At 37.6% G+C, this 14,745-nt stretch overlaps 1 protein-coding gene across 3 annotated transcripts; it reads left to right on the top strand.

The window, feature by feature from the left end:
* The first annotated feature begins 6,841 nt into the window (after positions 1-6,841).
* On the top strand, positions 6,842-12,958 carry cdkn1a (cyclin dependent kinase inhibitor 1A). 3 transcript variants are annotated; one of them, XM_061728493.1, is made up of 3 exons: positions 6,842-7,052; positions 10,744-11,197; positions 11,291-12,957. In XM_061728493.1, exons 2-3 carry the CDS (start codon positions 10,753-10,755, stop codon positions 11,341-11,343), a joined length of 498 nt encoding a protein of 165 aa, XP_061584477.1. In that variant the 5' UTR covers positions 6,842-7,052; positions 10,744-10,752; the 3' UTR covers positions 11,344-12,957. The 3 variants fall into 3 exon arrangements, with proteins under 3 accessions (XP_061584477.1, XP_061584478.1, XP_061584476.1); XM_061728494.1 differs by lacking the exon at positions 6,842-7,052 and adding an exon at positions 7,347-7,470 and having other exon boundaries at positions 11,291-12,958; XM_061728492.1 differs by lacking the exon at positions 6,842-7,052 and adding an exon at positions 9,361-9,531 and having other exon boundaries at positions 11,291-12,958.
* Positions 12,959-14,745: the final 1,787 nt, after the last annotated feature.

Here is a 14,745-nt window from a genome sequence, read left to right as displayed (position 1 = left end):
CAGGCGTATTTTTAAACTCTAGTATCTATACTTGTACCTGAGTAATGAATGTGAATACTTTTGACACCTCTGCTTATTACATGATGACAAAGCTTAACTCTTTCATGAAATAAGCCAATCAAAAGAACTTTTTGATGGGACTTTTCATTCATTGCTTCAGCTACTAAGTTATCACTCTGCTGGTTCCCACAGACTTGTCTATTGTGCCCACCACGACCCCCACGGTCGTCTGCTTCTTTCTTCTTCACACCTACACCGAAACCGCGACCTGCTGTTTACCTTCGGCCCACGTGTGCAGACGTCGGGGCGGGAGAGCTTATCAAATGTTCGCGCGCTTTTCCACGACTCATACAGGCTCTCCACGTGACGCGTCTCCCACGTTGAAGCAGAAGCCGTGACTCATGTATCCAGGAAACCGGCTAGTAGTCAAGGAAACCGCGGGAATCCACTGAGAAACGTGCGGGACCATAGACCATAAAGAAACAGTTAGGCACCAAAATATAATATATTACATTTTCTGAGGCAAAAATAAGAACTTTATTGATCCCACAATCAACAAAGCACATTTTTTATTGTATTCCGTCAGAAAAAAACCTAGAGACTTTGACCTTATTTGGGGACCTTTTTTGGATTTTTTGCTTTTAATGGACTAATGATCTGAATCATCGACTATATTAATGAATGTGTTTACACAGGACTTGATTATTTAATGTATTATTCATTTGTGTTCTAGTATTGATAGACATATGTTGAATGATGTAATCTATTGACCATCTGAGGGAGGGAAGGGGAGAGGGTGTGCTGTTTTTTATTTTTATTTACTTTTTTTTTAAATTTATTTATTTTGGTTTAATTAATGTTATGAAAAGTAAAAAAAAAAGCGGGGAAAATATTGATAATTATATTGTTATTGTAACTCTTATTTATTTTTCTTTTAATGCCCTCAAAGACATCTATACAAAAAAAAAAACAAAGCACATTTTACATAAACATTTAAAACATTTCAAGTAACAAAATAACACATTTGAACCATTTTTCAGATTTTGTTCAGTCATTTTATTGTCTGAAAAATGGTTCAAATATGTTATTTTGTTATTTGAAAAATTTAAAATTTGTTTTGTTTCTCTATTTTTCTTATTTTTGTGAGGGGGGATATATAGCCTATTGTTTTTCGGCAATACCTTCTTCTCTATAGCTGATATAACATGAATTACTCCTATGTGAAGTTCTTATTTTTGCCATCTCAGAAAATTAAATATATTTGGTACCTAACTGTTTCCCAAGTATTAGTGCGTGTGTGACTGAATAAATGAGATGTAAAACGTACATTTCTTTGTAGAAAGACGCTTTATGAAAATAAGTCAATTTACTTGTATTAGTTCACAGCGCAGTCTTGCCACATCCAATATGGCGTTATATCCAATATGTCGTTGACGTATCGCAGCAGCGCTTGATGGGGCGGATACGTATATGTCTATGCAGGACATCCACCCACTGCTGCATAATCCACGGCCTATTACTCAGGCGCCCACGGTGGTGACTGGCATAAATATCACAGACATGCTCCTTGTTGGGGATAATTTTAGATTTAAGGTTATACTTAAAACTTGTCTAGATTTCTCCCATTTACAGATGGAGGTGTGCTGGGGGTCAACATTATGTACAAACCTTTTATAACCTGTAATTTGTTGAAAGAACATAAGCAAGTATTATAGTCTATTCTTTTAAGGATTGTATTCAAAATCACGATAATATGTTATTTAGGAACTGTTAGTTCCCTATGAAGCTCCCAGACCCCTGAGGTTCATCTGGATCTGGTTTGTTGTGGTTCCCAAGAACCAGAACCAAGCAAGGTGAGGAAGCGTTCAGTTATTCTGCTCCTCACCAGTAGAACAAACTTCCTGTAGACCTGAGGTCTGCTCAAACTGTCAGCTCCTTTAGATCAGGCCTAAAAACATTACTGTTTACTGAAGCGTACCCCTAAATTAAATACTTTTTTAACAACTTGTGCTTTTTATTATTTTACCTATTTTATTTCATTTTATTTGTTATTTACTGTTTAATTGTGCCTTGCTGCTTTATTATTGATGTAAAGCACTTTGAATTACCTTGTGTTGAATTGTGCTACACAAATAAACTTGCCTTATAGTTGCTTACAATTATCAGTTGAATCATTCTCGGTTTTATTTTTAGCATTGTAGGTATTCTGCATTAACAATAGACTGAAGAACTGGAGGGTGTTTTTGAAGCTGTTTTTTTCTTGTACTAAGTGGCCCAATACAGCAAATAATCTGAATGAACAGGCCTGGGAAGCCAGCTGGAGGACATGTGGGTAACTCGCACCGATGAGAAAAAACATTTAGCTTTTTCTATTGACTCTTGCGCTACAGTGCCTACAACGTTACGTTCAGCTATGAATCCATATTCTGCCTACGGCAGATGGATTGTAGGATGAAAGTGTGGAGAAGACCCGAAGAACACCATGCTGATAGAGTAACATCTGTTGGTGAAGGCGTGATGGAAAAACGAGGCTCGTCGTTATTGGAGGCAATCGCAATGCAGACAGATATTGAGATGAGATCATGCAACCAATGGCAACCCCATATCCTAAAAATACACGTTTCTTACCAACGTTACCATTTAAAAGGGAAATAAAAAGCTTTCCAACAGTATAAGATGTATTGCCAAGAGGCACTGTTACAACAGAGACATAATCTAAACACAACTGCCCTTACTTTTTGTGCTAAGTTTATATGTTTATGCTGCAAAGTTGGATATTTAAACATATGGGGTCAATGGAAGCTGAATCGCTGTAGAAGTTAATCCCCCAGTTGGTACTTGAAGAACTCCAATTTCCCCTTTCCTTTCTGGGCTTTGACCTGTAAATTGAAATGATCGCACTTGACAGTGAAACAGCTTTTAGGATGTGGTTATGTCTCTCTATGTCATGTTAGCAAGCTTTATGTAAAAGCAGACCAACAGAAAATAATCATTGCAATGACTGATTTACAGCAACTCATGTTCAATTGTAATTTTGCAAATATGGGAACTATTTGCTTGCTTCATTTTCTCTAACAATGTTGCTGTACAATGCACTAAAGCAGTGTTTCCCGACCCTGGTCCTGAGGGCACGTTGTCCTGCATTTCAGATGTTGCCTTTCATCAACACACCTGATTAAAACTAATGGTCATCATCAGCTTGTTATCAAGGTCTTTTGATGACAGTCATTTGTACCAGGGTATGCTGAAGCAGGGAAACATCTACAACATGCAGGACAGTGTGCTGCAAGGACCAGGGTTGGGAAACACTGCACTAAGGAATGGTTAGACACTGGTGGGTGGAAACACTGGCTCCTTGTCAAAGTGCTTCTTAGTAGGAAACACTGACTGTTTGAACTCTGCAATGGTTGGTCATTTTCCTCTCAAGGAAAAGCCATATGATGTCATTTTAACTAAAAGCTCTTGAAAATGCATCTCTGTTAACACAGTAACACTAGACAGTCATTCATAAAGGTATAAGACATAATTTTACAAATCCAAATTACCATAACAAAAACATTTATTAGGGATAACTGTGAGGTGAACAACGGAAACATAGTTTTCACTTTACATTGTAAGTCACTATGATTGCTAAATGAAGCAGCAAATTACTTTATAATTTGTAGCACAACACCTGTTATAACCTACAATGTAGCCTTTTGTTTGAATTATCTTCACAATTGTGTTATCTAAAACCATTCTGATAAAGAAATTCCAGCATCGGATCTCTTTGAACATACAGCACATTGTGCAGTTTTTCACATCCACACAGATGGTGCATGTAGCTGACATACAGTATATCATTTATGTCTGTGCTTGTTTGCTCTCACGTGGGCTATCAGGTAACCCCTCTTGACTTCGGAGAGTAGTAAAGTCAATGTAAGTAAAGCATAGCACATGGGTGTTCTCAGTTATGTTCCTCTATACTGTCAGTGCTATCTGACCAATGTGTTTCTGCAATAAAGCTGAAGTTATTTCCGTAGGTAAATCATTAACTTATGACTTATGCAGAATTTCTACACACATTTGGCAGCAACTAAAGTTTTCACAGTGGTGCAGAACTAAAGTCTGAATAGAATGAGGCACCATAATTAATAAAACAATTTGATGGTGCCAGCAGAGTCTCTGCACCGTGCAGCTGCCTTGGAAATGGGAGATAAGTTGCCACTCAGCTGCAGAAATGAGCAGGCAGGCTTATTATGCAGTAAACAGCTGCTGTTTAGTACAAATCTGCATGGTCTCGTGAAATACTGTATACAGTATCTCCTTTTTTTAAGCCCTTTCCAGGATGTCCTGTCAAGCATCTACTTAACAAAGGGTTCCCTGTAGTGGCAGAGCAGCAGGGCCTGGTACTTTATAAAGTACATTTTTTACTAGGGGCTTGTGCTGTTGATGTGCTGGGAACTGGTCCAAAGGGCAGTAGGACAAGTTTGGTGATTGGCTTTAAGAGTAAGAGGTGGGTGGAGCAAATTCCTGAGTACAGTATGTTACCATTATGGATATTCCTGGGTTTCAAGCAGACATCAACATTCCAACTTCTGCATTGAGGCTAACAAGGATTTGGAGTTTGCAGTTCCTTGACTAAGCACTGGGGCCTGACTCCAAAAAGTGTGTCTATCTCAAATGTCAAACTTTGCAACGCAGATAAAACATATTTGCAGCCTGGTTCAGAAACCCATTTTGCTCTCCATAGCATCCATGACAACTTTAAAAGTTGGTCAAATATATACAAACCAACAATGGTATGTTTAATTACGGAGGTAGACTTTTGGCTTTGGGGAACCAAAAGGTGATCATTGGCTACTTGTCATCTCTTTCACTATTTATTCACCTGGCACTGTCTCAACTTCTGAGCAGTCAATAAAGACCTAGCATCATCATGTATTTTATATTTTAAACAGAATGTGTTTTGTTGTGCTGTTTATTTTACCAGCAGACTCCCATGACTGATTGTGGGCTGGTCTGGAAGGGTCTGAGGATGAAGCTTGGCTAATAAGAGCAGGCAACATGAGTTAACCAAGAGTTGGCTAAAATGCAGCCACCGTTTCTGATGTCACCACTGAAATGGGAAGAGATTGCAAAAGGCCCTGTAGAAAATGTTCTCTGGCAGTTCCACTGCTACTCCAGCGTGTGTTGACTGAAAGAGCCAGGGGCCACAACGGGTGCCTTATTTTAGTGGATCTGCAGCCATGACTGCAGTAGGCTTGCCCGACTACAATGAATCTAACCCCGTTGGCAGCAGGCTAAGTGAGTGTGCATCTCAGCAGAGCTCTATAGTCCTTCTTTCAAAACTTGAAATTAGGATGTTTGATCAAATTTAATAGAGATGACTGTACAATAATATTAAATAGGATCATATCTGTAAGCATAATCTAAATCAGACAAGCCAAAATGGCAAACTGTGATTGACATAGGGTGCTGTGTTCCAGCTGGCTTCCCAAATGTCTTAATTTTGCTCATTTGCACCAAGGTCCCAAGCAGTACAACTAAATGAGGCTTGCAAACACTCTTCTGTCCAGTTCTTCCTATATCCACTATGGTTTTATGAGGCTCAAATCATAATGACTTAAGCATTATAAGCATCTCCGTATGCCTAACCACACCACGGAGATGAGGAGATGATTATTGGTCCAACAAAAAGAGGAGCACCCCTATTTACATTGGGCAGATTGACGTGGAGGGGGTGAAAAACGTATTCTATTTCAATTCACTGACCAATGTTCTTCTGTTTATGTTTATGCGAGCCTGTTTCCTTGGACACCACACATACTAATCAGCTGGGGTGCTTGCACATGCGCACTGAGGGACAGAGGGTTGCGGCGTCTTCACTACTTCACATCTGAAGTTTCACGGTTTCTTTTTTTTCTTCTTCCATTGGAAAAGCCATGTGTACAAAACAAGTCAGGGAAGTAAGTTTGACAAATTTACAATTCTCAGAAGAGATCCTGAACTGAGAATCCTTTGAAGATAATAATAATAATAATAATAATAATAATAATAATAATAATAATAATAATAATCATAATAATAATAATCATAATAATAATAATACAAAAATAAAATAAAGAAACCGTGACAAATAAGGCTACGCATCATATTTTCATTTTCATTTCATTTCATTTTTATTTATTCCATATCATGGAAATAGTTCACATATGTTCCATTCCATGATGGAAAAGGGGCAAGAAGAAGAAAGCCTTATATACCAAGCCCCTTTCTCAAAAAAATAAATAAAACAATTCATATGAAGATGGTCTGTCCGTCTGTTCAACAATCACTACTTATATAATACCAAAAAAAAAAAAGAAATAATGAAAAAACAAAACCAAAAAATAAGAAAACAAACGCACTAACTCACCAACAATATAAAAACAAAAACAACAAAATATATTTTACCCGTTAAATTCATATTGTCTGATTGTGACGTCTTTATACAATTTCTTGAACTGGTGAATATTTTTACAATCCTTTAAATCAGTTGTTAAGGAATATTAAAAAATAAATAATAAATTAAATGTATTATTAATTAATATTATTATATTATAATATTATTACATTAAATAATAAATAATATTAAAATAAGGATATTTAAAACAACGACTTAGCAATGTTTTGATAAATCACTTTATTTGTATTAGAGATATATTACAGTGATTTGAAATATAGGACAAAGTAGTTTAGAAAGACAGTAAACAATGGCAGTTTCACGTGTACTGGTTTGGCAGAGTTCCACGTGTGGGCTGAGCCTCCTCCCCACGGAGAGGACGCTCCCCGCCCAGACTTCATAAAAGTTTCATCCTGGTTGTGAGAGTAGTTGTAGAAGTTGTCAAGAAGGGGAATATTCGCCATTAACTTGTATTTGATACTTGGAGCGGACAGGATTGAATTAAAACAGCCACCGGGGTTAAATTCACATAACTAGTGTGAAACTTGAATTAGAAACAACAAGGAGGCGAATAATTCCATTCATTTGGAATACGGAGGATTTAAGTGGATTTCATCCGGCTCAAAATGTAAGTATTATTACTTAAACAATTTACAAACGATTATTTTTAAAGTTTCATATGTCAAACGTTTGTTAGCTTTTAGTATTTGTGAGTATTGTAGGTCTTTACATCTGTCCATGGTTTCTTCATGACCCACTTTTATTTCTATATAGGCATTTTTTTTTTTTTTTTTTGAAAGTTCATACATTTACATGACTAATATAAGTCCGAGGTGATTTGGGTGGGGTTATTTTGACATATATTATGTGTGAGTGTGCTGGGCTTAAGACAATAACAGCCCATTTTCACTGGGGCGCACGAGTTTCCACTTCACGTGGAGCGGTGTAGTATCCTGACTGGAGTGGGCGGGGCCAGAGCGGCTCCTCATCACGCATGACCCACTCTCCCGCCACAACTGCAGACCCGCCTTCCTGCAGACGCCCAGGTTTGACCCCATTAAGTCTGATTTATGGTTCTGCGTTAAATCGTGTAACGCCGAACCATAAATAGGCCTTTACATCCCATACGGGCAAAGCTGCTGCACATAAGTGATGCCTCAAACGCTTTTTGACCTCAGCCCCCCCCAACTAAGTTTGTGTTACTTGGGATTTGTTTTTAAAATCAGTTTTCTCCCTCATACACTGACATGAATATTCATCAGAGGTGGGTAGAGGAGCCAAAAAATTTTACTCAAGTAAAAGTACTGTTACTTCAGAATAATATGACTCAAGTAGAAGTAAAAAGTAGTCATCCAAATAATTACTTGAGTAAAAGTAAAAAAGTACTTGGTGAAAAAACTACTCAAGTACTGAGTAACTGTTGAGTAACGTCTGATTTATTTTTTTAACACAACCATTCAAACAGATAAAAGTACAAAATAATCATCTTCAGGCAAATTAAATCAATAAAATAATAAAATAAATTAAAATTAATAAAAAATAGCTTAAATTAAAATAATCTTAAAGTAAATTAAAGTACTTTAATACATAATAATATAAATAAAATAAATAAAAAATAAAGTAGCACAAAATTTCAAGCCTTTGTACTTTTCTTTTTAAACCAGGTAGAACTAGAACAAGCCCATGAACTCATAGAAACTCTGTGTGTGTTTGAGTCTGTGTAAATGTGACAAAACATCTAAAAACAAACATTTTTCCCAAAAAATCACTCAGTGATGTCATGAGATTGACGCGTACGCGGAGGGGATAAAAGAAAAGTAACAGCTCAACGTAGCCTAATGTAGCGGAGTAAGAGTAACGGTTTCTTCCTCACAGATCTACTCAAGTAAAAGTAAAAAGTACAGTGATTCAAAACTACTCCTAAAAGTACAACATTTCTCAAAAATGTAACGGAGTAAATGTAACTCGTTACTACACACCTCTGATATTCATTATGACAAACAGTAAACCTTATTGACACATAAATACAATCGATATTACAGTTACTCCTCAAACTTATCTTAGTAGTTAAAAATAGAGAAAATCTTAATTTTAACTAGCCAAACTCATTTAGAAAATGTCTTGTTAATCACACATTTTAAGGCTTAAAGTCTCTCAGTGACTTAAGCTGAGAATGGATGACATGCAGCTTTGCAGTTGTAATGTACACTGTTGTTGCAAAGTCAAATCATATGACTGGACTTTTTTTACCTGATCCATATCCACGTTAGTCTATCTTTACAAAACAAGGCGCTGTCATATTGAAGAGTGAGGGGCTTTATGGCCTTGGAGTTCTTAAGAAGCTCACGTGCCTGGACTCCGGTCTGTCATCTGGAGAAAACCCCAACATCTCTGCAAGATTAAATTATCTACTCAATCAGCCGTAGTAAACTTAATTTGTTATGTTCTCATATTATAACGGCCCCTTTTTCTGGGCTGTAACTGGATGATCAGGGTGGGCTGGCGTGGGTTTCCTTCATGCTTCCCTGGAAGAGGAATTCTTAGAATTTGGTCCAACCCTTCCCGGTTGGGTGTAATGAATTACAGTATTATTCTCCAGGGACACAACAGGACCCTTCCTGCAGTTTTTAGAGTAAACCAGCAAACGTTTAGCTGTATTTCATAGCAGTTCAGTTTTATACTTATTGAAAGTTGGTTTATAAATTGATTTACATACAATATTCTGCATAGAGGAATGAATGAATGAATGAATGAATGGACTCCTCCTGATGAGGTGCTCTTGCTGGTCTCACACTGCCACCTTGTGGTGAGTCTGTGTATCTGCAGCGAGGGGACTTGTCTTTACATGTCCGCCAGGTTATGTCCAGGCATGTACCAGTGAAGGCTGGATTTTATGGTTCCGCGTTAAATCGACGCAGAGCCTACGCCGTAGGGTACGGCGTAGGTTACGCGGCGACGCGCACCGTAGGCTCTGCGTTGGTGTAACGCGGAACCATAAATCAGCCTTCTCGCACCGGACGCGCGAGTCACTGGTACATAATAAAAGCAGCGCAAGGCTGCTTCCAGTCAGCTGATTACTGAGGAGGTGCAAGTTCACTAGAACCATGGTGAGCCTGATTTCTACTTTTATAGTTGAGGCAGTAAAATAAGATAGAAAATGGGTGATTTTGTTTATGTATTGCATGGATTACTTGTATTTCCCCCAAAGTATGACTGGTGTTAAGATCTGCCTGTTAAGTGCCTATGTGAACTCGTGAGTGATGTTTTTGCATATTTATGTTTTCAGGAAGGATTGACAGATGGGCAGAAAATTATTTAATTATAAAATTATTTAGCTTTTATTGGTTATTTTGATTTTTTCTTCTTGGGATACACTTTTTTTTATATACCTTTTCATACTGAGTGTTTTTTTGTAAAATTGTTGAGAGTAGGGTTGCCACCTTTCAGAAATAGAAATAAGGGACGCCCTGATTTCAGCAGCACAGGCGCCAAAAAAAGCCCCAAAACTTCTAAACTGCATAAAAATGTGTTTATTTTATATGAAAAAACAGAATGCTTTGATTTAAAGTTTAAAGTGCTTTAATAGCATTGAACTTACATGACTGTATAGATGTTGAATATAGAGTAGATACAGGTGAAGAATATGGTGTAAAAGTTAATTTATTTCAATAATTCAACTAGAATATGGTGTAAAAGTTAACTTATTTCAATAATTCAACTTAAAAGGTGAAACTAATATATTACCTAGTCTTATTACATGCAAAGCAAGATATGCTAAACCTTTATTCGTTATAATTTTGATGATGGAATTGTTTATTGATTTCATAAAATATTCTCTAATTTATTTTTTATTTGGGGTTTTCATAAACTGTGAGTCATAATCACCAAAATCACAACAAATAAAGGCTTGAAATATCTCACTTTGAATGTAGTGGGAAATAATATATTTGTTTCATCTTTAGTTAAATTTACTACGAATGACGTTTTCACATATTTAGTGTTGATGTGTGTGTGTGACAGACGTGTGTATGGGGCGTTAATGAAAATACGGGACAAATCGCATTAGCAAATCGTATTAGTTCAATACGGGACGCAAATTTTTTTTCTCAAATAAAGGACAATTCCGTATTTTACAGGATGGGTGGCAACCCTAGTTGAGACTGTGGTATGTTTGCTGCTGCACAAACAAATTTCTCCTCTTTGGGATTAATAAAGTCCTATTCTATTCTGTTCTATTCTAAAAGCAATACAAACAAAGAAATAGAAAGGAGGGCAAACATCTTTAATAACCAGGGCTCTCTCTTGTCTTTTCCCATTAGTGCAGAATAATGTCTACTCATACAACCATCCTGAGGACCCGAGGGAGGAATGGACCCGTCCGAAGGAACCTGTTTGGCCCAGTGGACCGAGAGCAGCTCCAGCTGGAGTACCAGGCTGCCCTGCATAAGGATCTGCAGGAAGCATCACAGCGCTGGGGATTTGACTTTATTTCAGACAAGCCTCTGGAGAGCAGTGATTTTAAGTGGGAGGGCATCCCAGGCACAAAGGTGCCAGTGCTTTACAGATCCTGCAAGCCTGGTGTTGAACCGTCTGACAGTAAGAGGGCGGCTGGAGCGATGGTTCCTGGCAGGAAAAGGATGGAGTCGCCACAGAGCGAGAAGGAGAACATCCCTCACACACCAGAGAAGCGTGCAATCAACCTGGAAAGCTGGCAGAGAACACCAGAGCAAGGAGAAAATAGAGCGCTGAAGAGGAAACAGACCAACATCACAGGTGCATGTTTACGTCCTGTAGTTAAAAGATATCAGATTCTGCTTTTAATGTAAGTTCTCCCTGAACTAAGTATCCTTCTCTTTATCCCTACAGATTTCTATCAGGCTAAAAGAAGAATAGTCTGGATGCCACTGAAATCTGAATGATTTTCATGGCAAACGTGCCCACATTCCAGGAGAACAACACAAACAGCACCTCACTCAGGAATCCCACCCTCTTCACAGACTCTCAGATGGAAGTCCAGAGGGAGCCTGTGGGTCATCTGAACACAGAAGAAACCTCAGCCACGCCCGTTTTGATTGTTTCAGATTAATTAGGGTATAGTATGTCAGGGTTTTGTTTTTTTTCTTGTTTTTTTTTTTCATTTCTTCCCTCTCCCAGGGCTAAGAGGGACATTTGAGCAGAGAAGATTACCAGTAATCTCTGGAATCAGTGGATTTATACTCATTTGGATCAAGTGGTTGCCAAAGTGGTGGGTGACATTTGCTACTGCACATTCCTCAGCACTGAAAGCACAGTCACGTCTCAGCTTCCAGCTTGGTGGTAACTCCCTACCTCTCTCTACTGAACAGGTGTGACGTTTGTTATTGAATTAGTCAACAGTTCCTGCAATTCAGCTGCAGAATGACCGAAAACAGTAGCAAATTGATCCAGTGCTTCATTGTTTTTTGTTCACATTCACTGTTCTGTATTGGCAGTGTTTTATTTTTTGTTTATTTAATGTGTTTGACAAGGGCGAGGAGTCTTTTTTTTTTTTAAGTGTGTTTTACATTGCAAGCCTTCGTGTACTCAGGCTTGAAGCGATCTGATATTTTGAACATGCTTTTGCTTAGACTGTAAATGACAGAAGTGCAAATCTGTCCACTTTTCCATCCCTTCTCTATACTGTATGTTAAATGGGTCTCAAATCCCTAGATCTGCCCTGTCCAGACCTTGTCATATGAATGGCACCAGATAATGGAAGTTATGTATGTCGCACCATGTATTTTGGAGCATATATATATATATACATATATGTATATATGTGTGTGTGTGTATGTATATATATCAGAGATTTATGCATAGAGTTGAATATAGCATGGTTAAGTAGCATAATCACAAAAAACGTTGCAGTATTGCACACAAATCTAATGGTGGTGTCTATGAAGCTCCATATACCCAGTCAGTGCCTTTGTGGCCTTTGTGTTTTTTGGCATTTAAAGTCCCATAAAGGAAATTCAGAGAGAAAGTATTCCCACACACTAATGTATTATTTAGAAAGTTAAAGCCATGTGCTTTATCACAGTGCAATGTAACAGACAAATAGTATGTTTGTTCATGACATTTACGTCTGTTCTGGCAAATCCTGCTGCTATGGTTAATCTGAATGCATGTCAGACAAGGTCATTGCAACGATAATCCTTTATGTACTGACAGCTCTGAAAAGTTTGCCATTGGAAACGGGGAGCGGAAAAAAAAAAAAACTACCCAAAACAACAAATGCACTTCTGTTGATAGATGCTTGAACACAAGTCCTACATGTTGTTCTCAGCTAAAAGCCACAAATGAGTCTTTATTTATTGTGAGTCGGTCTTTATCACGTTGATTTAGATTGTATGTAATTATGATGATTTCAAATTGAAATAAAAAGTCAAACTTAGATAATTGTTTGTGACTTTTCTATATGTTTTTGCTGATCCTTCATGTGTAGGGAAAAAAACCTAGCACATATCAAACGTGATATGTGCAGTTTTTTTTAAATGGATAAGGTGGCACCCAAATCAACCAGAATTATGAAATAATACACAGAAAAACCTTTTTTTTTTATTTGAAGTTTCTCTTTTATATTGAAATAAAAAAATGGTTCAGATTTTGTCTTTGGTAATTTGCCTAATTTATTAAAACATTTTTATTATTACAGTTTTGATTATGGGGGTGGTGCAGAGGTCTTTGGAAATGTCCATCCATTTTCTATTCCTGTTTTTTTTTATCCTTTACAAGAACACATGGGTCTGCTGGAGCCTATCCCAGCTCATTACAGGGGTTCACCCTGGACAGGTCGCCAGTCCATCGCAGGGCCACATGTATAGATAAACAACCACGTATGCTCGCACTCACACCTATGGGCAATTTATAATCATCAATCAACCTACTATGCATGTTTTGGACTGTGGGAGAAAGCCAGGGTACCCGGTGGAAACCCACACAAGCACAGGGAAAACATGCAAACTCACAGTCAAACCAGGAACCTTCTGGCTGTAAAGCAACAGTGCTAACCACTAAGCCACCGTGCTGCCTTCTTGGAAATGTATGTATTAAATATAATACACCGGCAATGAAAAAAATAGTATGTTATGTAAACATTAATAAAACAAAACACACAAAAATGTATGAGAACACATATTTAGATGTTAAAAGTAACAACTAAATAAAAATGTGGAAATGATACAACTTGTTCACTTTGCTGCTTAGGCCGAACTAAAGCTTTCTGAGTGGTTCAGATTTGCAGGAAACTGTGACATCACAGACACATGTTAGAGTTGTTTTGGCCATCTTCTTCACTTTTAAGTCCACCCAAGTTTACATCATACTTCATTTATTTGCTGCATTTCTGAAATGGCGCTGGTCTCCAAAGATCCATAGTCCCCTAAAGAAAGAGGTGAGGCAAAGCTGGGTGGTTGACGCCACTCTGGAAACCAGCTGCAACGAACACAGCTGAAAAATCAAGCTTGTTTACTGTGATCCTCTTTTTTATTTTTTTAATTTTTTTAACAAATACATACAAATTTATTTTAGACCTCCGGAAATTGAATAAACTTGTTAAAAATATAAACATTTTTATATTTTTGTATTTAATCTGCAATAATGGCAGATACAAGGGGCGAAGTCGAAGGTAAAACCAGTGACTTTGTGCTAAAAGAACTATGCAGCATCTCTGCTTGATAAAGGGTTTGTTACTGATGGGCAACACAGTGTCAGAATACATTTCTGGATGCAGCAGCATATGATGTTGACTGAAGATTTGTTTTCAAGGTACACAGGAGGCCACGACAGATTCAGACTCAACGCTGTCTGCATACTAGGCCTCCAGCAGAGGTTTCTGTCATTGTCCTTTTGTTCACTGAGACTTCCCCACACACCCAAAATCTCCTCACAGTATAATTAACTTCAGATGCTCAGAATACAAAGAGAAAGAGAAGAAAACAATGATGTTCTGCAACTCCTGCTGGGGAATGAGAAGCAATTAATCATTGCTGGGTACAGAATGGATGCTCATTTCCTACCCAATCCCGTTACCAGTTAATCTGCTGAAATTCCTGAGCAGTGGTAACTTTTATATTTGTAAACTCTACTTTACTACTCTTTCTTAGTCTCTCATCTTTTTCAGTTTCTTGCTTGCATCAAATTCTATTTTTTTTCTCCTTATCCTCTAAAAAAAGAGTTCTGATTTTCTTTTTTTGCAGAATTCGGTGAATAGATGTTTCACCTTCAGAAGAAGATTGCGTCTGATGATGTGAAGAGTTAAAAAATGCACACCTCCTGTGATTATTCAGGGGGATGACATGACA

The sequence above is a fragment of the Cololabis saira genome, chromosome 8 (genome assembly GCF_033807715.1).
Source record: "Cololabis saira isolate AMF1-May2022 chromosome 8, fColSai1.1, whole genome shotgun sequence".
NCBI lineage: Eukaryota > Metazoa > Chordata > Actinopteri > Beloniformes > Belonidae > Cololabis > Cololabis saira.
Note: the sequence above shows the minus strand (reverse complement) of the source record. Positions and strands in the feature narration are given on the sequence as shown.